Source organism: Buteo buteo, chromosome 5, assembly GCF_964188355.1.
Source record: "Buteo buteo chromosome 5, bButBut1.hap1.1, whole genome shotgun sequence".
Taxonomy (NCBI): domain Eukaryota; kingdom Metazoa; phylum Chordata; class Aves; order Accipitriformes; family Accipitridae; genus Buteo; species Buteo buteo.
Genome location: NC_134175.1, coordinates 4,057,898 through 4,080,373, shown reverse-complemented (window position 1 = coordinate 4,080,373; position 22,476 = coordinate 4,057,898). Strand labels below are relative to the sequence as shown.

The 22,476-nt window shown below is 51.0% G+C and overlaps 2 protein-coding genes across 3 annotated transcripts in view; one reads left to right on the top strand and one right to left on the bottom strand.

The window, feature by feature from the left end:
* The window catches only part of LOC142030861 (tyrosine-protein phosphatase non-receptor type 11-like), a 56,483-nt gene extending 40,200 nt beyond the window's left edge, over positions 1 to 16,283 (top strand). The window contains exons 3-16 of the mRNA XM_075027282.1: positions 3,823 to 4,017; positions 6,620 to 6,812; positions 6,903 to 7,022; positions 7,328 to 7,441; positions 7,873 to 7,969; positions 8,534 to 8,613; positions 9,353 to 9,508; positions 10,509 to 10,640; positions 10,872 to 11,026; positions 11,356 to 11,423; positions 12,356 to 12,507; positions 12,726 to 12,826; positions 14,274 to 14,393; positions 14,825 to 16,283. Coding sequence (XP_074883383.1) covers positions 3,823 to 4,017; positions 6,620 to 6,812; positions 6,903 to 7,022; positions 7,328 to 7,441; positions 7,873 to 7,969; positions 8,534 to 8,613; positions 9,353 to 9,508; positions 10,509 to 10,640; positions 10,872 to 11,026; positions 11,356 to 11,423; positions 12,356 to 12,507; positions 12,726 to 12,826; positions 14,274 to 14,358 — 1,648 coding nt within the window. The 3' untranslated portion in view covers positions 14,359 to 14,393; positions 14,825 to 16,283. The remainder of the gene's footprint in view (positions 1 to 3,822; positions 4,018 to 6,619; positions 6,813 to 6,902; positions 7,023 to 7,327; positions 7,442 to 7,872; positions 7,970 to 8,533; positions 8,614 to 9,352; positions 9,509 to 10,508; positions 10,641 to 10,871; positions 11,027 to 11,355; positions 11,424 to 12,355; positions 12,508 to 12,725; positions 12,827 to 14,273; positions 14,394 to 14,824) is intronic.
* A 1,169-nt stretch (positions 16,284 to 17,452) lies between these two features.
* On the bottom strand, positions 17,453 to 22,476 carry RNF223 (ring finger protein 223). 2 transcript variants are annotated; one of them, XM_075029205.1, is made up of 3 exons: positions 22,259 to 22,381; positions 19,663 to 19,794; positions 17,453 to 19,298 (listed from the first exon to the last, which is right to left on the bottom strand). In XM_075029205.1, the coding sequence occupies exons 2-3, from the start codon at positions 19,712 to 19,714 to the stop codon at positions 18,451 to 18,453; spliced, it is 900 nt and encodes a 299-aa protein (XP_074885306.1). In that variant the 5' UTR covers positions 19,715 to 19,794; positions 22,259 to 22,381; the 3' UTR covers positions 17,453 to 18,450. The 2 variants fall into 2 exon arrangements, with proteins under 2 accessions (XP_074885306.1, XP_074885307.1); XM_075029206.1 differs by lacking the exon at positions 19,663 to 19,794 and having other exon boundaries at positions 22,259 to 22,476.

The window sequence follows — 22,476 nt, the reverse complement described above, 5'->3', positions numbered from 1 at the left end:
ACATTCAGTGAAGTTTCTAAACCCTGTGGGAGTATCTTCTTGTTGTTTTTTTTTTTTCCATAGAGAGTCTTTAGGGGGGGGTTGGATTGCTTTTTGCAGCTTGTCAGAGAGGTCATACAGGCATGCTGTGAAGTTCTAGGCTTTCTCTGTCTGACACAGGCAGGAAAACCACATGACGAAAAAAGACTTTTGGGGATGCAACACTCAAAGGTATTTCTGACATTTAAAGTGGTTCTTTTGCCTTCAGCGACAACAAAGGGTCTGTTTGGGTTTTTTGCGAGTCCTCTTCTTATTGACTGGGCTCCGTTGCGAAGAAGAGCAGACTGCATCCGCGCTGGTGGTCACTGCAGCATGGACTCAGATTCACAAGCTGGAATATTTTGGATCAAGAAACCCTGCTGGGTATCTAGCTAAGGAGTTGCGCTGATGATAGCGTAAAGAAGCTTAGCTCGGAACGGAGGCAACTCTCACTTATCCGAGTGCTGACTCTGAAGCTGCCAAAAAAGCTGGCATCTGCTATTAAACAGTGCTGCATCCCTGTATGAGAGCTGTGTTGGTCAGAAGTAGCCGTGCCCTCCAGCACAGGGCAGCTGAGTATTCTGGGCATCTCCTTTGTGCTTTATTTCACCAGCCAGCATGTCGAGGGTCCACTCTAATGGATGCTGCTACTGTGCAGTCCAGTTCTGCTGCCCAGTTTGGAGCTGCAAGAGGTGACGCAAGCTTTAAGAGAAGAAAATGGGAAGGAAATGGGAATCGATCAATGCCCTTTGTGTTTAGCATGACCTTGAGGGCTCATGGGATAAATGACGTTGATTATCTCTCTGCTTTTCATCCCTGAAGTGCTCGAAGGCCTTGGGGGTGGGGAGTGGGTCTGTGAACTGAGCCTTTGTAGGTCACTGGGGTTGGGATGTGGGGACGGAGCTGTGGAAAGAAGGGAGCTTTTGAGCCTCAGGCCAAGTGGCAAAAACACAGTTTCGTCTGCTGCCTTCTGCGCCGCACAAAGGCTCTTCACGTCCAGCTGCTGGCACGAACGGCAGAAGCGTTTTATGTGCCAGCTCCTCTCGGAGAAGAGGCATTGTCATCGGAGCGCTGGCTGGGATCTGAATTTCGCAGCCAGTTTTCATTTCCACCGAGCGAGTTCTGCTCATACCCTAGATGCAAATATTGCCAAACTTTGAAATCTCTGCCCATAGGACAGCTGGAGTTGGTGTGGCAGGCCAGGTCAGAACTTAGACTTCCCAGATGTACCGCGAAGAGTTCACGGGGTCTCTCTCAATACCCAGGAGTGCCACTCACCGGTTTCCTATATTACAGACAGTCGGGTTCTGTCTCCAAGACCTTGTCATGAAGGTGTAGTGTGACTGTGCAGGATCCAGATGCAGATTTTTCTCACCTCAGGCCTGTTTGTCAGCCTTCTGCTGGTTTTGTTTTGCTGTTAACGGGGGATAATGGTAATGCTGTGGATGCTGTCCCTGTCCACACTCAGCTGGTTGTTGCCACTGGATTGGCACTAACTGGAAATCACCTCGGTGCCAGACAAAGCATCCAAGAAGGTCTGCGTGAGCACAAACTGGAACCGCTGATTCTACATCGACAAAGTCCTCTTTAGCAGCTGGGATGGAGTAAATGGCGATATGGCCATCTGTCAGGACGGTGTTTTAAGGAGAACCGCGTGACATGTGGTGGCTGTGGCTCGAATGTGGCTAAGAGTGTTGCCGTCTAATCGTAAGTCATGCTTCTAATAAAGGCAGGTCTGGAGGAGGAGCACGCAGTGGCTGCGCTAGCACGCTGCTGTGAATGTTTCTGTGGGCTCTTCAAGGCTTAGCACACAGAGATCTCATTGCCAAGTGCCAGCTTGGCACCGTCTTGTTGCCGAGCTTGCTGCTGCGTGCTCTAGCACAGCATATTGGACAGTCAGCGTTTAATCTGCTTGCGCACACGACGAGCCCCTCGCGTGCCAAAAGCCGTGGCTGTTAAAATCCCCGAGATACGTGGAAATTGGAAAATCCGTGGCAGTAGTTACGTAAAGGCAGCCGTGCCCCTGGGCAACGTGAGTGCATCCCAGGGGTGGCGGCGACCATCCCGTCACCGGGAGAGGCCGCTGCACTTCTCGTGGTGTTCCGTATGCCCTTCGCCAGTCATCCCACAGTCCTGCAGATACACAGCCCCGCGCTCGTGGAATTCGATGTCCTCTGCTGTCAGGCCTTTGGGGAGAGGGAGTTATTGCAAAGTCAGCAGAGTCCTCCCCGGTGGACTTTCATTAGACCTTGCAGCGTATAGTTCAGTGTAGTATTCAAGAGGAGATACGAGGGAAGAGGTCGTTTCTTACCTTCCCCGCGGAGCCAGGCGTCCGTCTTGCATGTGCAAAGCAGGATGGAAAAGCCGCTGGATCCCCTCTGCCGGAGGAGAACCCGGCCACCTTGGTGCTGCTCCAAGCACTTGTCTAGACTAGAGGAATTTGCGCAAAGGTATCCAAACAAAATGACACCACCGCAAGCCCCGTGCGGACTTAACGTGATACCGGGACCCTTAGCGAGTGACAAACACAGTGAAACGAGGCTACCACGCACCCTGGTGCGCACATCCAGCCGACACAGCCGGGCTGTGTTCTGCCCCGTGCCAGAATCCCCTAAGGTAGATGGAGCCTTTTGCCACCGCTTGCATTCGAGGGCCAGATCTTAACCTCTCTCCGAAATAAAGAGGTAGAGTCCAGACTCTGAGGTAGACAGTACCTGCAGCCCAGGAGAACTAAACAGGAGATGATTTTGTGGAGCTGTGAGATATCGGATACCATCCAGGTATCTGGTCTTTCACTGCATTGCTACGGGGGCTGTCCCCTGCTGCAGAAAGATAGCAGAAACGGGGGCAATGCCACTACTGGGAGCCCCAGAGCCCCTGCCGTGGTCCGGTTCTTCCTTCCGTTTAATCTCGTGCACAGACCACTGTAGTTTTTCTAATTCCCCACTCTGGGAAATGGCTTTTCTGTCTGACCTGGTACGCTGCTTATACCACCTTGAGTCCCCTGCATCCCACTGTCACGGTTGCTTTGGCAACAAATTGAGAGAGGCTGGGAGCAGCTCAGCACGGGAAAGACGGAGAAATTTGCCAGATTTACGAATCTCTCTCTGACCCAGCTCGTCCATCAAGCAATGGGCTTCCAGCCATGTCTCCCCGGCTCAGGAGGGCTGCTGCTAAGTGCATTTAAAATGCAATTAACCTACCTCTCGGAGGTTAGTGTGGCCTTCTGAGGAAGGAGACTGGGCTTTGCTGGGTTAAGGGGGCTCTTAGAACAGGCTGATAAAGGCACCCAGCCATATTCCCTTGAGCCTGGAGGGCACCAGTGGAGAGGGGAAAGCATTAACCCTTGCGCTACGGTTTATAGGGTTTGCAAATACTGAGCAATGTATTGGTTTGGGTGATTTTTTTTTTTTTCCCCCTGTTTTTTTAAACGAATTAGATGATAGCGAATACCCCTGTGCATAGAAATCTGTAAACCAGAGCGAGGTCAGAGCATCATCCAGCCAAGAGGGCAAGTAGTGTAGGATTAGAAGCGATGGCATAGGAATTATTCCCCTCCTCTGCGTGAGGTGGGTCTGGGAAGCAGAGCGGGCAGGGAGCTCGTGAGGTACAGTCAGTTCTTGGCCGGGTAACCTTGGCCAAGGAGCATCCATCCCTTCCCCTGCTGTAGGAACGTGGCCAGCGTGAAGCGGCACCTGGGCGAAGGGTGCAGCTTAGAGGCGGGTGGTGGTCAGGAGGCATCTGGGCTCTGAAGACCGGTGCTGGGTTTCCATTCTCTCACGCTCGTTTGCCTGCCTTCCTCAGAAGGAACGATGAGGTGACGCACATTAAGATCCAGAACACGGGGGATTACTATGACCTGTACGGCGGCGAGAAGTTCGCCACGCTGGCAGAGCTGGTGCAGTACTACACCGAGCAGCAAGGGCTGCTGCGGGAGAAGAACAGCAACGTCATCGAGCTGAAGTACCCTCTCAACTGCCAGGACCCCACCTCGGAGAGGTAAGCCACGCTCTCTAAAAGCCTTTCCTGGTGATGGTGATGCTGTCTTCCCAGATGGCTCAGGCCGGATAGTTGTACCTGGCCTGGGTTTGGAAAGGAGCCCGAAACAGAGTATGTTTGGGTGTGATTTAGCTTTAATGACCCAAAAGCTGCACGTCGCTGGGATATGGTTCCCGAGCTGCTTTGCGCGCCGACGTGACCAGAAGCTGGCTAGGTAACACTAGCAAGGCCCAGAAGCTGGTACTTGCTCAGCGTCAGTGTGTGCTAATAAGTTTTCTCTAGCTTTTAGGCAACTGGGAACATAGAATCGTAGATAGAATAGTTTGGGTTGGAAGGGACCTTTAAAGGTCATCTAGTCCACCCCCCGCCTCCCAGTGCGATGAGCGGGGACATCTTCAACTAGATGGGGTTGCTCAGAGCCCCGTCCAACATGAGCAGTATGAGTCCGTCCGCAAGGGCTCCTGCAGGCGGATCCTAGGAGAAAAAGAAACCAAACACCTGCAAGTGACTTGTCTGCCTGCAGAACGCTGGGTAGAAATGCCCGGTAAAAAGTCTTCCCCATTCCATCTCCGCCTGTAACCACTATTCATCCTAGTAGCAGCCCACCGTTGCCTGGCAGGGATGGGGCTGGCTGACTTGCTGCGAGAAGCGGCTTGCCTCGGGCTACTCCAGGATGTTTCTGCCAGCCGATTAGCGACCTTCTTTCCTCCCCTTGGTCCGTGACACTCCGGTGACCCCTTTTTTCCCTTTTCCTCCCCCTCAGTTTCCCCAGCGTCACATGCAGCAGCTGCCACGGTGGGTTGGAAAGGGGAACGCCTAGTCAGGCGGCTGGCGATGCCAAAGCAAGCCCCGAACTACTCTAACTTTAGCAGCCGGGGTAAGGCGAAGCTGCGACCAGTCTCAGTTCCTGAAATGGAGCAGAAGCGCTCCCCTCCGCGCCGTCACGTGAGCCGAATGGGCCAGGGCGCTGGGAAGTCCCTCCAGCTCATGTGCTCCCTTGTTGCCAGGGTGGTTTCTTTGCTCGTTCCAGATCGCGGTGTGAAAAGCAGCCGGGCAGCTGCTCACGTTAGCAGAAGCTCTGGAAAAGTGGAAACCCCCTTCAGCTGGGTTTCCCCCTCTTCTCCTGCCAAGGAAAGTCTGGCTTGGCAAGGAAGCTCCAGAAAGGTTTCTGCTCCAGACCACACATCTGGTGGCGTCAGGGAGAAGGGAGGGAAAAGGGTCTCAGTCCTCTAAATATACGAAATGACGACGGTGTCAGAATATAGCGGGATGCGTCAGGGTAAGCAGCGTTTCCAAGACCTGGGCTTGAATAGCAGCAGTGCTGTAAGCAGGCACCGAGGTTCTTCACCAGAGTTTGGCCGTTCTGCCCTCCGCAGCAGTACGACTCGTGCAGCCCCATGATCCTAATGCCTTCCCAAGCCTCCGGGAAGGACTTTTGCTCTTTAGAGGTCTTCCCAGTCAGGCTTGTAAAGGCTGCCTTTGCAGCGTGCTGAGTCGGGACTTGAAAGGCCCAGCATCACTGACTGCTCTTCTATAAGCTTCGTCCTCCGGGACAAAGTTGCTGAGATGTGACGTGATGCCATTGCATCGCCCCCGGAAGGTTATTTTGAGCCTCTCTGAATTCCTGGCGGCTTGGCTGGCAGGCCAGGAGCCAGCGTCTTCAAAGTGGGACCTGTGGCATCTGCCCAGAGCCACTGCTGAGTATTGATGGAGCGTGGGGCTTGAAGGCTCCGAGGCAAAAAAAACCCCTCTGCTTCACTCCAAATTGTTATTTGTCTTTATGGAGATGGAGAAACAGGGGCATGTGTACGCAGGCGGAGAGGTGGAGCAACTCACGCCGACGCAGCGATGCTCGGGAAGAGCTGAGCACAAACCTTTGCACGTTGTGATCGCCGCTGGTCGGAGACGCGGCCGCGGGCAGGGCTGGAGGGGGAGAAGAGTCCTGGGCACAGCGGGGAACCCGGTTTTGCCACTCCAGGCGAGCGTGTAGGGTGCTTCTGTCCTCCCTCGGCCAGACCTGAGCTGAGGTTAGTGACCTGGGAGGGGAGCAGCAGTAATTACAGCTAGGAGGACCCTTTTGAAAATCTTTCCCAAACTGTGTCAAAGCATCTTGTTCCTGGTTGGTGTTGTCCATGCTTGGGTCTGATACTGTCCGACTACAGCCTGCTGACTCCAAGTGTTCGTTTTCTTCCATATTAAAGGAAAACGTAGCCACCTTCAAGTAAGAACTGCCAGAATCGTGTTTCTTATAGCTTCGTCAGAGCCCTATCCCTAGATGACAGTGCTTGTCACGCATCACGTGGCAGTTTAATACACCGATGCCATTTCACATGTGGCGGGAGGATTGAGCAAAGTCCTGACGCTTCCAGCCTCAGGCTAAGGTATTGATGTGACATTGCAAAGCGTTGGAGGAAAGTCACTGGGGACTGTTTCTAAAAATAACTCAAGCCGGTGTCATGCCAGTGGGGAGAGCGGTCAGACTGGGAGCCTAGAAATGGGTTTCCCGTGAACACCATCCCCAGCAGTGAGTGTAGCTCTTGTCTAAAGGCAATGCTCTGTACGTTTCGGAGCTAACCTTGCTCTCTCCGTTCCCGTTCCTTAGGTGGTACCATGGGCACCTCACCGGCAAGGAGGCAGAGAAGCTTCTGACAGAGAAAGGGAAACCAGGTAGCTTTCTGGTGCGAGAGAGCCAGAGCAAACCAGGAGACTTTGTATTGTCGGTGCTGACGAACGAGGATAAGATGGAGACTGGGGACAGAAAACCACACGTGACCCACGTCATGATCCACTACCAGGTGGGAAACGTGGAGAAACGTGGGTGGGTGACCCAGCTGGGAGCTGTGCCTTCGAGTCTCACCGGGGTTTTGTCGTTTTTTCCCCTGCAGCCGGATGGGAAGTATGACGTGGGGGGAGGAGAGAGGTTCGACACGCTCACAGACCTGGTGGAGCACTATAAGAAGAACCCCATGGTGGAGAAATCCGGAGCTGTGGTTCATCTGAAGCAGGTAATAGCTGCTCTAGCACATACTTGTCGGTTCTGGGCTTGCCCAAACTCTGGGGGAGTGCACGGATCTGCCCCTGCTCTTTGGGAATTCCCTGCCCCCAGAACATCCCTGCTGGCTACTTGTCGTGCTTGTCCAGGCTAACACTTGCCAGAGAGGTCCCTGGCCCCACACTCAAGGCCTTGGGAATGGACCCAACTCCTGCCAATACTCCCAGGGATTCGGGAACTGGTTTTTTTTCAAGGGGAAAGTTACCTGTCTTTCTGTTACTGAAAGCGATTTCTATTCTGTCTTCATCTGCCTTTCAGCCGTTCAACGCCACACGGATCAATGCAGCCAACATTGAAAACAGAGTGAAGGAGCTGAACAAAATGGCAGATCACAGTGAGAAGGCCAAGCAAGGGTTCTGGGAAGAGTTTGAGGTACGGGATGTCCCTGTCTGTGCTCTGTCCCATTTGTGCCTGTGGGTGAAGAATGTCATTCTTGCATGGGAGCGTCATGGTTTTCCAGCACTGAGGACCTCTTCTCCACACCGTTTCTCCTTTTCCTGTTTTCCATGTTCCACAAGTTCCTTTCTGGTCCTTTCTTTCATTGCTTTTTCTCACGTCCAAGGCAGTTTCTCCTTCCTCATCCTAGAACTGCGTGCCTTTTGTTCCCTGGAGGGATTTATGCCTTCTCTCCCCATTAACTCTCTCATCAAACGGTTTCTTGGCTCCCTTTCCTTTCCTGCCAGCACTCCCTCTACTCTTCTCAGTGTCAGGAAGCCAAGCAGCTAGTTGAAAGAGCCCTTCCTTTGCCTTTGACTCCCCTCGTCTGCCCAGAACAGTTTGTTCTTTTGTTCTCTGCTCCACAGATGCTGCAGCAGCAAGAGTGTAAGCTCCTCTACCCCAGGAAAGAGGGACAGCGACCAGAGAACAAGGCTAAGAATCGCTACAAGAACATCCTTCCCTGTAAGGAGACCCTGAATACTGGTTTGGGTTTTTTCACCGCAATTTCTGCAGCCTTCTCTGGGGCTAGCTAACCCCGCAGAGCTTTTTTTGGTCATAGCTGAGTTGGAAAGAGGCGTACGCCGTCCTAGTGGAGTGGTCCAATTAGTTCGTGGTGTTCTCCATCCCCTTTCTAACCTGGTCCTTCCCTTGTGCATGGGAAACTGGGAAATTGCTCTCCTCTGTGCTGGGAGTCCGAATACACTTCAGAGCTCAATTGTAGTTCAGAAATCGTATGGAGCCAGAGGTAGAGCCTCCAAAGGAAATACTGGAAAACCTGAACTCAGGTTAGTCTGTAGCAACACTGTGTTTCTCTAATGTCCATCCAAGTCACTAGACTGGCAACGCAACTGTGAGCCGGGTAGTGTGGAGTACTGCTAAGTGTCATTAGGAGAGCGTTTTACACCTTTTTTTGCAGTAGTTACCCATGTGACTTCATAGTAAGAGCCTTGCTGGGAGCCGCCGTGACCGCCCTCAGCAAAGCCCATCCGTGCTCCCGTGTTCATTCTGGACTCTCTTCTCCTTCAGTTGATACCACGCGGGTGGCACTCCGAGACGTCGATGAGAGCGTGCCCGGGTCGGACTACATCAATGCCAACTATATCAAGGTACTTGGGAAAGGGAAGACACCGTGTGGAGGCTGTCCTCAGCCCCACGCTATGTTTCTGGTGGGTAAGGGCAGTAACGGTGTAAGTCTTGAGGGAATGGCCCGGCAGGACCAGTATCTTTCGCTGGGTCCAGGCCAAGCACTGGATTTTTCTACTGTACCCCAAGAGACCTCATCATTCTACCATGTCCTATTTGCCCCTATCTAACAGTTTATCTCAATCCCCTCCTTTCCTTATCTGTTCAGAAAGTCTAAGGGGACTGACCCATACTCTCTGTCATTGAACATTATCTCTGAGGTCAAATTATATTTGTCACCTGTAAGCTAAGAGCTGCTCGAAGCTGTATTTCCAGCAGTGCTGCTCTGGCACTTAAGCGCCAGCCTTTGGGAAACCTTCAAGGTGGCTTCGTTCCAGCCACGTCCACCTGCAACTTCTGCAGCTGCCTGCTGGCAAGAGCCTGTTGCGCAGTAATGCGCGTTACAGCAGCATAAAGGTCCCTGGAGGCAGGCAGACCATTTGGCTGGCGACTGTTGAAGCTGGTGATGAGAGCGGTTCATGTCTGCAGGTCTGACCAAGAGAGCAAAATCAGCTAGCTCAGAAATGCGGCGTGGCAGGGTGCGCTGACTTTGCTGCTAAAGGTGCACTAAAGCAATTCTCAATTCCTCACTCCAGCATCGTTGGCCTTTTTTTTTTTTTTTTTTTTTTTTTTTTTTTTTTTCCCCTCTCCTTTGCTCCTCAGAGCATCCCTGAAGATGGAAGGAACTCTGAGCACTGCAAGATCTATATAGCCACCCAGGGCTGCCTGCAGACAACAGTGAATGACTTCTGGGCCATGGTCTACCAAGAGAACAGTCACGTCATTGTCATGACCACCAAGGAGGTGGAGCGAGGCAGGGTGAGCACTAGTAGGGTGCTGTCCCCAAGCCTGAAAGTACTGCTAGTACTAATAGTGTTCAGTTAAGTTGTCTCTGGCTGGCTTTCATTTCATTTCTCTTCTGCCTTGTAATGATGCTTTAGCTCTTCTTCATGACAGAAACATGCCACTTTGCTCTGCACAGCCTATCTCCCTAGCCCCATGAATATTAATGGGGTGTCCCTCATATGACTTGCTTCGAGGCTCTGGGGAGCTGCAGGTGGCAGAGAAAGAGAGAGAGAAGACATCGTGCTTGTTACAGCAAGCTGGAAAGCTGGGGGGGGGGGTGTGTGTCAGCTCATTGCAAGCTGTGTGAGGGGCAAAAGGAATTCTACAGCCTCTCTGTGTACCACCTGTACGCATTTCAATAAGAGTGGGTTGGTAAGGGGCCAAGGAATACGGTGAAATTTCATGCAGAGCTATTTACCAGAACACCCTTCCCTAGCAAAGAGAGGAGCTAATGATGATTGGCACTAGCAGTTTTGCTTGGGAGTGAGGGGGAGGCTGTGCTTGCAGCAGCCTAGCGCGGAGATGAGATAAAGATAGCTCTACTCACAAGCCGCCTTTTGTGCTGGCAAAGTCGCTATAGCAAAGAGGGGACAGGCTGGAAGACAGAACGGGTCCAGGCAGACTGTGTAGCCCCTTGGGATGGAGATTTGGCTCAGGAATTAGGCAATGACCAGACCAAGGGGTCAGGTGCTGTGTGTCAGGACTATACTGTTGGCAAAGCAGTGCCTACCTGAGGCTGGGGCTAGCTGGGGAGGGAGATTCCCCTAGGGATCACATCCTTCGTATAGGAATGGCCCTTCCCGGTACTTCCCCGGTTCAAAGGAAACGCTCCGTGTGTATGGCTCTCCTTTAAACCTCTACGCTGGGGCTACGCACCCTTGGACCGCAGCAGCATCCCGGAGCGAGGTGTTCAGGGGTTCACCCTCCAGCTCCCCGGTCTCGACTAACGAGCAGCTCTCTGCTGTTGCTGCAGAACAAATGCTTCCGCTACTGGCCAGACAAGAGTTGCACCAAGGAGTATGGGTGCATCTGTGTGCGGAACGTGAGCGAGCGTGAGGCCCAGGGCTACTACCTTCGGGAGCTGGAGATCCTGCGGACTGACAGGGTGAGTCCTCTGCTGCTGGCTGCCCGCCGTACTGGGAACGGGCTGCTGCTGGAACCACTGGGGAGGGAGATGTCACTTTTCTGTAATTTTTTTTTTTTTTTTTTTTTTACTTAATGGTCCCACTGCTTAAGTTCTGGGCCACTTTGCCCCAGGTTTGATAAAAAGAAAGGAAGGATAGAAGCCTCCTACTAGGAGTTTTCTGACTCGGTGGTGGGTCTCTGCTCCCTGCAGGATGAGCGCCCGCGACTGGTGAAGCACTATCAGTATTTTAGCTGGCCGGACCACGGGGTGCCCAATGAACCAGGAGGGGTTCTGAGCTTTCTGGACCAAGTGAATCGGGCACAGCGAAGCATTCCAGACACGGGGCCGATCATAGTGCACTGCAGGTACGAACCAGTGGCCCGCGGCTGGGTCATCGTGTGAGCTGATGGTGGGTGATTGGGATATAAGTATAGACATGGGAAAATAAAGCCCTCCTCCGGAGCCTCGCTGGTGATAGCGCAGGGAAGAGCAGACCTGATCTGGAGTTGGTAGCTCTGATGCAGCCTGCTAGACTCCGATCTCCCAAGCGTCAGCATTTGGCTGAGCTTATCTTATAGCAGCCATGCCATATCTGCCCAGGATGGACCAGGCATGCAGATGAGCGTGGGAGCTGAGCTGACTTAACTCTGGGGAATGTTTCTTCCCACAATCATTATTTCTTTTCTCTTTCCAGTGCTGGAATAGGACGTACGGGCACCATCATAGTGATAGATATTCTGGTGGATATTATTCACAGGCAAGGTATGTCTCCCTGTCTATCTCACGGCTTTCACCGTTTGCCTTGCTCTGACCAGTTATGGGATAACCCCGCTGTTGTGCAAGCAGTGGGTACGTGATCTCCAAGCAGTGGGTTTGACTCGTCCGGGAAACAGTGGGCATAGGTTTAGCCTGAATGCAGGGTGAGAAGGGCTTTTTTACCGTGCCCAGTTCCCCATTTCTCTGGGGGCCAAAAAGCGGAGCTCTAATGTAATGAAACGTGAACCTTCTCCAAACGGGTGTGCACACAGGCAGCCCTCTGGTAAGGGAGATGTTTTCAGCAGCACAGCACCCAAGAGTCTTCTCGTTGGCATCAGTGGGGCCAGGATTTCAAGGTCTCCTGGACAACCCTCTTTTATTGAGGCCGGGGCGAAACAGGTTCAGTAAGGGTATAACTCCAGTAGTCCTTTTCGAAATGAATCCCCCAGACTCTTCTGTGTAGAAGGGCTGTCACCCTTATCTGAAATTCTAGAGCTGTTGTGGAATTCTCCGTGGTATCTCTGAGTCTGGTCTGGGAGCCTTGAGGCAGGTGGACCCTCTTCAGCAATGGTTGCATCTATTTCATAAATGGTTGCATCTATTTTGTAAACAGTGCAAGGGTGGTAAGTCTGGATCTATAGGAAGCTGCCGCAGAGCAGACCTAATTCCCCTCCCGTCCCCTGGCTCCAGGCAAGTCAGCCCTGCCTCAGCCATTCTCAGTCCAAGGTGCTCTTGCAGGAATAAAAAAGAAAAAAGAAAAAAAAAAGAAAAAAAAAAATCTCCTAGGCACAGAGATGCACCAAATCCTTTCACAATATTCTGGGGCTTTGCTGAGACTGTGTGCAGCGAGATACCGAAAGCTTTCAAAGCTGTCTTAAGAAAATAATTTTTCAACCTAATTCCCGCTCCCTAAACCTCACCTTCTCGCTCTGGAGCAGGTTTGGACTGCGATATTGACATCCCCAAAACTATCCAGATGGTACGCAGGCAACGTTCGGGCATGGTGCAGACAGAGGCGCAGTACAAGTTTGTTTACATGGCTGTTCAGCAGTACATTGAGGCTGAGCAGAAGAGGTTGGAAGAAGAACAGGTGAGTCCCGTTCGGCTTGGTTGGAAAAGGAAGGGCAGAACTTGGCCCACACCAAACACCGCTTCCACTCCTCCCTTCTCCCTGGAACTCAAATCCTGCCCTGAGCGCGTGGAAATAAACCCACGCCCAGTGCTCCCCTGCTGCCATATAGGATCTTGTAAGGCTTGCTTCTGTATCTGCCTTGAGTGGGGTTTTATTGCCTTTGCTTTTCCTTTCAGAGGAATAAAAGGAAAGAGCGAGACTACTTGAATATCGGCTACGCTCCTATGGAAAAAGGCAGAGCCAAAGGGCAGCCCCCTTCGCCACGGAGCCAGTCTGCGTAAGCTGAACATCTCTCTGCCGGGGCTAAGAACTTCTGCAGCAGTAGAGGGAACAGCTTGAGCAAAGGCGCCGCTATTTATCCTTTGCCAGCCTGCCTCTCCCATACCTGAAACCTGACCGGTTGCTGGCTATCGTATGGGAATGGCTAAAAATAAACAGGTGATGCCACCGCACTGTCAGCGGTGGTGGTAGCAGCCCGCTTTGCTTGCGTGCTACACTTTTGGAAAGGAGGGGAGGAAATAAATCCTAGCCTTTAGCGAGTAGTGCCCCATATCCTTGGCTACGGAGAATGGCTCTGGAGAATCAGCTAGAGAGTGAAACCGTGCTACTGCCGCTGAGGGGCTTTTACAGCAAAATCTGAAGGAAAATGAGAAGAGAGCAGAGGGAGGTGGATTCACACCCAGGCAGAGAGGGAGCATGTGCTAAGTAGCATGAGTTCTTTACATAAGCAGAGAGAAAATACCCCCAAATTATGTTTTTCCCAAGTAATGGGATACCAGCAAGTGATGGAAAGGGGGTTGTAAGTGGAAGGCGAGTGGGGTAGGGACACACGTCAGTTATATAGTATCAGAGCTTTTGGGTACCTTGAATTGCAGGATCGGTTTTGAAAGAAGAGGTGGCTAGGCAGGAGCAGAGGAGTGGGTGTTAAAGCGAAGGCGGAAATGCTGTTGCTGGGCTCACGCAGAATGAAAAAATCCAACTGAAGAAGGCAAAAAAGAAATGTCACACGTCCTTCTCTGGGCGTTTGGCCACCGCCGGAGTGCTGGTGGCTCCTGCCTGCTCAGGCAGTGCCAAAGGGAAATCTGGATCCTTCGCTGGCATTATGAACCTGCCGGCTCCTGCTGGATCTGGCCGGTTGGGATCTTCCCCGCTGGACTCTAGAAACGTTTGTGTCCTGTTTAAAATGCCCCACTTTGAAATTGCAGCTCTGAATAAATGAGGGGGGGAGGACCGTGTGGGACCGAGCCGAGCAAGGTGAGCTCTGCGTGGCTGGTTCTACTCCAGAGAGCTCCCGTGAGTTCAGCTTTGGGTGTCAGACCCGCTTTAGAGGTACTTGGATCTGGTCTTTGGAGCAGCCCTCTCCTGCCATCAGATTTTGGAAAATCCAGAGACATTGCGTATGTAGAGAAAGTAAGAGTAGGAAATACCAGGAACTGTATCCACTGATCCTGCAGAAACTTTGCATCCATGAGAGGCTGACGTGCGGGGAAAGGTTCGAGGCTCCATCCCCAAACTGTATTTGAACGTAGGAAGGGTGGCCCAGCCGGAGGGAGAGAAAACAGGGAGTGAGAACAGCGGGTAACCCCATGTCATCCTACCTACAAGGCTGGGGAGGGAAAAAGGGAGCTCGGCTGGGCTATTACCCAGTTCCCACTGGCCACCTTCCTCCGGGAAAAGATCCAGAGCAGCGAGGCTGTTAATAACAAGGCTTTGTTTCTCCACAGGGCTGATGATGAGTCAGCTTCCGTCTACGAGAACCTTAACATCAAAAGCCCAAAGGTTTCAGGGATGAGTAATACAGGGCGATAAAAGAGCCGGAGGTGAGCTGTACGGAGGCTGCACAGGTAGGAATGCTTCCCTTGATTAACCGAGAGTGTCACCACAGGCTGTTGACATTGCATTTCACCCGGCTCCTCTTCAGCTCAGCTCAGCTTATGCAGATCTCTGCGGCTCTGCCTGCATCAGGGAAGGCAGCTGTGCTCTGACGAAATGGGACGGAGCCTAAAAGATGTGGCTGTGGCCAGCTGCTTGAGGGGGGGAACGGGGTAATGAGATCTCAAGAGGGAAACGTATTTACGACGTTACTGGGGAGGGAGGGAGATCTGCTTTTTGGCCCGTTAATGTCAGGAAGCTGTCAGACTCCGAGAACAAGACTGTGCTATGTGTGCAAACATAGACTTCACACGCTGGGAGTGTCTCAGCTCTGTAACCTTATCGATGCACTTCTCTCCCAGTTATAAACCAAGCCACCCTTCCTTCTTGTTTTGGAATGCAGGATTTACAGTGTTTACGTCCACCCTTTCCAAGTTCTGCGATTGCGGACAACTTTTTTTGCCCATCTTGCCTTCCCCAAGCACCTTGGATTCAGCGAGGAAGTAAGAAGCTGACTGTAAGAAGCAAGCAGAGTCTGCGCCTAAGAACATGCCTTGACCTAACTTATTCACGAGAAGGATCTTCTCCCATTCTCCCTTGTATCAGTAGGTTGATATTTATGTGGAAGTGCCTCTGGACATTCATTAGGGCATCAAGGCTCAGTTTTTGGTTTTGTTTTTGTTGTTGTTTTTTTTTTTTAATTTAAGATTCTTATTTTTTACACACAAATTGTTAAAAGGAACAGAAACGACTATTTGCTTAGGAGCTTTCCCAGGGTTGCCCACTTAGGGCGTTAGTAAAAAGTTAGTACACTTCAATGTTTTCATTAGGTCAATCATTTCTAAGCTAGAAGCGTTTTTAGACTAAATCCTGGAGTAACTTTGCTGCCTGTGAGGGTGAGAAATAGAGCGCGCTGCCTGGACCCAGGTATTTGCACCTCTGTTGATTCTTCTTCTCACGCTCCCTTTTGGCTGTACCGGTTCTAGATTTCTACGCAACCCTGCCAAAGCACACCGAGCAGTCCCCGCTGCTGTAGTACAGCAGATGCGTGTGCGTATGTGTGTGCCCGAGAGCCTGCTAGCTGCTCTGCACGTGGTTTCGTAGCAGAATCGAGAGACAGAGGTGAGCATCTCCATCCTTGACTGTGTGGGTCTGAATGTTGAGCTAAGTGAAATCCTGCGTAGCTGATGGGTGCTGAAGCCTAGGAAAGCAGCTTTCACTGTGCGCTGTGCTTTTAGCCACCCCTAGTGAGGAACAGCCTAGGATACTAATCTGAGCTGAACTTTTTGAGCTGGGCCCCTCTGAGCTTGATGCAGCTCTGCCATTACCTTGCAGCATGACCTCTTCTTTTTTTTTTAACCCTCCCCCCGCAACTATATGACAAGGCAAGTGTTGTGTCTGCTGAGTTAGGGGTGTTGTAGGAGCGTTTGTGACTTGACCAGTGCCATGAAGATGAGCATATCACCGAGTGGAGTATTCCAGCTCTGTTGATTTTAAGTCTCGACTTGTGACTGCCAGTGCTCCCTGCTGTTTCAGCCCTAAAGCCTGCCAAAGAACCCCTTCCTGCAGGATTCATCAGTGCCTGAAGGTGTGCTCTGTGCCAGTGCCTGAAGCTCCAGAGCCCGCGTGGGGCTGGTCTTGAAGTCCTCCTAGGTCTCTGGAACTGGATGGACTTGCTGTGTGGTTGGGGTATTAGTGCCTGGAGTTGCCAGCTCCAAGTGTTGAGCAGAAGGGGTTGAACAAAAGCACAATGACATACCTTGGCTGTATTTCCTGGCTGGTCTTTCTGGTCCCTTGTCACAGGGACAGGAGAACTGTTTATTTTTATTGCACTTTTAATAAATGTTGAATATTCTCAAGGCTTTTTTTTTTTTTTTTCCCTCCTTTCTTTCTAAGTAGTTCGCTTTTTGGGAAAGTGACTGACGGTTGGTGTGGACAATGGGGCATCCTGAATGTCTCCCATGGCCAAATGCTGCTGTTCGGGACCCTGTTTTCCCTTGCTTTGAATCTCCCTTTTGACTATGCACGAGTGAGAGGTTCAGCTGCGTGCTAGCTCAACCTTCAACCTTTGTTTCCAAGTGCGTGGTGAGAAGGGGAAATGCAAAGGGACAGCCCCCACAAGGATGCTGTGACACACTACTAGGAGCGGTTGGAACTGCAAGAACATCTCTGTGGCCCCTTTGCCACCGTAACAATAGATTTTATGAGGCTGAAGGTGTTATTTCCCTCTCCCCTGCCCTTAGGTCTCATTAGCGGGAGTTGAACGGTAACAAAGATGTAACAACAAAGCACTTCATCTCTACTAGTGTCTATTTGCTGGGCTTAGTCCCAAATGCACCTTGGGTAAAATGGAAGTGCCTTCTCTGCCTTAAGTCTTGGTGAGTCACTTTTTCCAAGAACACACTTAAATTGGTGCTGTGAAGATACCCTTGCAGTGACAAGCACGGGGGAGCGGACAGGATGATACGAGTGAGAATCCCTGTCAAGCCCAATGACTTTGCAGAAGTTGTTACAGTGCCTGGAGTAGTTTCTGCAGACATGTGGCTGGCACAGATAATACCAGCCTGCAGCCTAACAACAAAGGTGTTGCAGATACAGCACACACAGCAGCTTTCCACAGAAGTTTTGCATAGCAACAGACTTGAGTTACTTCTGCTGTTGCTTCAGTCTTTTTTTTTTTTTTTTTTTTTTTTATTTCAAATTAGATTTTCTGGAAAGGGAGACTGGAAGCATCCTTTGCAGCTTCTCATTTTTCAGGTCACATCAGGTAAACGCAGAGGGAAGTGGCACCTGGGACAACACTGCCTAGATGGTAGTAAGTATGAATTTACCGGATAAAGCTGTCCACACATGCAGGACTGTACAACACTGGGAAAGCTGATGCACAGGCCAGAGTACAGACATGCCACTTGCTGTGTATCTGGGATCTGGGAATGGAGCTGGACTCAGTCCTGCTGCAAGTAAGAAGGGAAATGCAGAGTAATAACTACAGATTGACACCTTGCGTTGTATAAAACATAATTTAATACATACACGTATGGTACTTGCATACAATACTGTCTTACATCCATGTGTTTGAATAGAAAACATTTAATCGTAAGCCGCCTTAATCACAAAGACTTTTGTTAATAATCACTGTCAGAAGATCACTGCATTAAATAAAAATACAGTGTAAGCAACTGGCCTGTGTCTTAATACTGACACATTTTAAGATTAGGAGGGTAAAGCCGTCAAAAGGTGGAACTTCTGTTGTTTTGGCAACAGTTTGCCCGTGAGAAGCACGAATGAAGTTCGCTGATGGAGTCACTTGAGGGGCAGGGTTATACTGCTGTGTCGCTGTGCCTAGCAGAATTTTCAAGCATCTTTTCAGGAAAAACGAGGAGAACGGCTACTCTGTTCTGTTCAAAAGCTCATCAGGATGGTAACACAACTCAGGGGGTGGGTAGCAGTGACAGATCCCTGTTTTGTCAGCAGGAGGCAGCATTTACACCTCCAACACTGAGTAACACCAAGGAAATGTTTCAAGCACGTGGAATAAGGACAATTTTCATCTGCTTACACAACTTTAACATATCTTTACCCTCCCAATCCCGGCTCCTCTTAGGAATAATCATGTAGATCCTTCCGATTGCAAAAATAGCCCTTTAGGAACTGCACCCGCTGTCGTCTGGTATCGGGCCAAGGCAGCACACAGCCGTGCGCCTCTCAAGGCGAACAGTCCAAGAAACCTGTCTGTTGCTTTCAGAGCTCTGGTTTCCATGGAAAAGTTGGCAGCAGGATGCTGAGGCAGCTCCTGGGAGCATTCCTGGGCCGGAGGCAGCTTGGCAGGCGAGTATTTCAGCCAAGCTCCTAGAAGCGGGTGCGCGCGTTCCACGGGCAAGGCGCAGAAGGGGAGCGGGGTCGCGGGGGTCTGCCGGCAAACCGAGGAATGCCGGCAAACCGAGGAATGCCGTCAGGGCAGTAAACCCTGTTCTGCCTCCCCGCCGTGCCGTGGGGAGGGATAGACGGGAGCGAGGGGTCGCCTCGCCGCTACGGGAAAGGGAGTTGTGTCACGGGTGTTGCCGCTGTGGTGGGTTTCGGGGGAAGATACTCCGGCCTGCTCATGGCAACGGTCCTCGTGAAGCAGCGGAGGTTCCCCGTCTTCAGGGCACACTGGACCGGCCACAGAATGATGCAGAACAGGATGATGATCAAGGCGGAGAGGAGGACTATGCGTTTCCAGTCGTCGCACATGTCGCAGCGGGACAGCCTCCCAGCTATCCCCGCCGGGGGAGCCTCCGGAGTTTCTGGCTTGCTCATGGCGACGTCGATGGAGATGCACGAGTCTGGGTTCTCGGGGTCATCGGATGCCTGACGGCAGCAGAGCTTGGTCCCTTCCATCCAGAGCACCTTCTCCTGCTGGAGTTCGGGAGGCAGCGTGGCGAGGAGCTCTTTGCTGGTCTCGAGTGCTGGGGCGCCTTCCAGAGGGATGCTGGTCAGCTGCCTGCAGAAGGGGCAGGGGAGCTGGTCCTCTGGTTGATTCGGGGGTAGCCCCGTGCTCAGGCGGGCCACGCACTCCAGGCAGAAAACGTGGGAGCACTGGAGCAGCTTGGGCGTCTTGAAGGTGTTGTCGTAGGTGTTGAAGCAAATGGAACACTCGACGGGGGAGGTCGGCTTCGGAGACGTTGGGTTCGGAGAGCCCGGCTTGTCGGTTGGGGACCTGGCCTTCCTCTTGCCATCCCCCGGGGAGGTGACAACAATGGGGCTGATGGGGATGGGGATTTCACTCGGAGATGCCGGGACTGGGCTGGTGGGAGAGTCGGGCGTGTTGGAGTGCCACAGCTGAGTGAAGCACGACATGACGGAGGCCGGCGAAATGAATAGAGCCCTGGGAGACTCTAGAAGAGAAGAAAACCACAGCCTTCATTTTAAACAATGACGTGAAGACACCCGTCACCAGGCCTGTGTTTAACCCCTTGAAAGGAACAAAGAGCAGGTTCATGACTTCCGCTGCATCCTGAGCCTGGAACAGATCCCTGCCAGAGGTGAGAATGACCCAGGTAGCCTGTTCGAAGCTGCATCCCGAAGGTGAAGTGAAACGTCCTGCAAAGAAGCGAGCAACCAGCAGAGATCCGCCAGCCAGCCAAAGCCTTTTCACCAGAACCACCGTGGCGTTATAGATGGGAACAGTCTTCCCCCGTACATGCCTCCCTCTGGGCAGAAAAAAAAAAAAACCAAACCCAACACAACAAAAAAACCTACCCCAGCTGGTGCTCCCCGACACCTGAGCAGGGAGGAGAGCAGAAGACTCCATGAGGTCAAGTAGGGACCTCGCTATGGCAGTCTATTAGTCTGGGAGGCACTCAGATATTATGGTGGCAGCATGAACAAGGCCTAAGAGACAGATAACACTATTCAGTTGCGGTGATAGCGGGGCAAGGGGGGTGAATCTCTTCTCTTTGGCGTGCTCAGACAGAGCTTTTGTGCCTCAAATCGGGGCTCTGCGTGCTGCCTAGCAGGAAAGCACGGCACCAGCCGACGATGCTGCCTGGTTTTGTCTATCCGCAGCGGGTTCTGAACCCCCTCACGTCCCAGGAGAACCCAAGGAAGGTGAGGAAACGCTGTTATCTCGTAAGATTTGCTCTATCCCTGGCCCCAAGCAGCACAAGCAGCATCTCTGTCGTGTCACCGTGACACAGCGAGAAAGGCGACGTTGGAGGAAATGGCCTTGGTGCCAGAGCAAGGGGAATTCTCCACTGTTTCCTTGTTGCTCTGATTTCCCTAGGGAAATACAGTTCTTCCCTGTCCTCGGCCCTGGAGGAGTGCCAGCTTGCTGTGTGCTGCCATGTGCTCGCTGCTTTCTTGTGGCGTGCAAGCAGGAGCCTTGAGTTGAACGGCTAATACGCCAGTTCTAGCAAATTGGTTTACAACTTTGACTCCAGCCTTTTCAGCAACCTGAATATCACCTTGAATTCCTGTTATCCTAAGCTAGACATGCAGCTTCACATACATTCTGATATTCAGATATATGACTTTTCAGCTATTGAGCACTTTTACCTGAAAGCAAGCGTTTAGCTGGAGGAACTTCCCAGCGACAGCCCTGATGCTGTATGCCTGGGGAACATTTTTTTAGGATGTGTCACCGAACTAGCTAGGCTTGATTCTTTGTGTTGGGAGATTTACCGATGACAAGCCAGAATTGTTCAGATTGCTGCTGTAATTATAGGTCTGCAGTCAGTCCGGCAATGGCTCACCAGCATGGGCTAGAGACTCCACGTCTCAGCAGAAAAGGCTAACTTAAGGTATCGGAAGGACCATGTATTCCTCACATAGCACAAAAAAGTCTCCATTATGTAAGAATGAAGTATTCTCCCCTCTCCCATCACAGCTAACACTGCCAGAGCTGAAACCAACTTTAAGAACCTTCCTTATTTTCTTCTCTTACTTTAAATGAAGACATTTTTGTGGAGCCTCTCCTCAAGTTAAATTTCTAGTCACAGACTATCTGTGCTTTTCAGCAAGTTGTAATTTATTTAAATGTATTTTTTTCTCTGGCTACAGATCACCATGCGTGTTTTAGCACAATCTGGCAGATGCTGATGAATTACAAATCCAAGCCCAAGTTGGCACAGAGATGAGGGAAACCTCTGGGGTTTGGGTTGGGGGTTGTTTGGGTTTTTTTTTCCTAAACCTTCTGTTTTGCAGAGCTCCGTCCCCTACACCCAGTTCTTTGCAGTCCCTCAGCTTGGTGTGTTTGTCAGAAATTGAGCGGCAAAACCAGTGGCAGAAGGTAACCTCAGAAAGAGCGAGATTTTTCTTATGCAAACTGTAATTTCATAACCTATGTGAAAAAGCTGTTCTGTTGGGTTTTTACTAGTTTGTAATATGACAGCCGTAGTAACAGCAGTATCTTGACAGTAAACTTGAGGAAGTTTACTCACAACAGTTGCTTTTAAATGAAGATATAAGCTTTTGCCCACATTTTCCCTTTGCTAATGATTGTGACACTATAGATAATTAGAGTTTTAATAAATTTAGAGTCTACTTATCAACATTTTGGTCTTATGTGGCACCTTGATCACAAACGATGCAGGTAGTTGACTTTTAAACAGGGAAGATATGAAGAGCAGGGCACAGAGCCGAGGCATGGGAAAGACAGTTTTAATTTGTACTCTGCCACACTGGACAGGTCAGCCTCTGCCCGCTCCTTGAGCCTTTTGTTGTGTTGTCATACTGCTGATGCTCAGAAAGTTAAATCGGGTTTGGGCAGCAGCTAACGCAGGGACCACGATTTCTCCTGGGTGCAACTGCTGTACTACTAAATAAGAGCCAGTCACTAAAGCTGGAGAGTCCCAATGAAGACATGCAGCATGGAATCTCAATAGAATTTGTTAGGGTTTGGGGGTTTTGTTTGTTTTTCTGTTGGGTTTTGTTTTGGGTTTTTTTGCACTACACGATCGCGTGATTTTTTTTTTTTCCCCCTAAAACAAGACAATATCTTCAATGTTCAGACCTCCATGGTCGCACTGCATTTCCTCAGACCCTGCAACTATTTATCTCACTTTCCCAGCTATTTACCAGGGCTTTCCAGAAACTTTGGGAACATCACTAAATAACTAAACCATCCAGGAGAGACACATAAACTCAGATTTAAAGCTAAGTAGTTAAGTACTTTTTACTTCCCAACAAGCTCTAGAAAACTTCCTTCCACACCATAAAACCGGACAAAAGAGAACACGCAGTTAAGATAGTGGCCAACGCTGTTCTGTAGTATGATTCCCTAATGGTATCTTTAACTCAGAGCAACTGAATACACAGCAAGTTGAGAGGTGTACGGCAGATTAAAGTCTATAAATACCTGTTCAGAGTGATGTTTAGAAGGAGAAAAGCATGTTCTGGGCTCTTGATTTCTACCCCTGAAGAGTCTTCTCTCCAGAGGATAGTCCTAGGCTCAGGGTCTTTTGTATTTATAAGCCGCCTTCTGGTATCCGAACTCCCCGGTAGCTTCCCGAGTTGTTTCCAAGCACGGTAGGTCTGGCGAGACAAGTAACCTCTAACAGCTCCCTGTGTACGAGT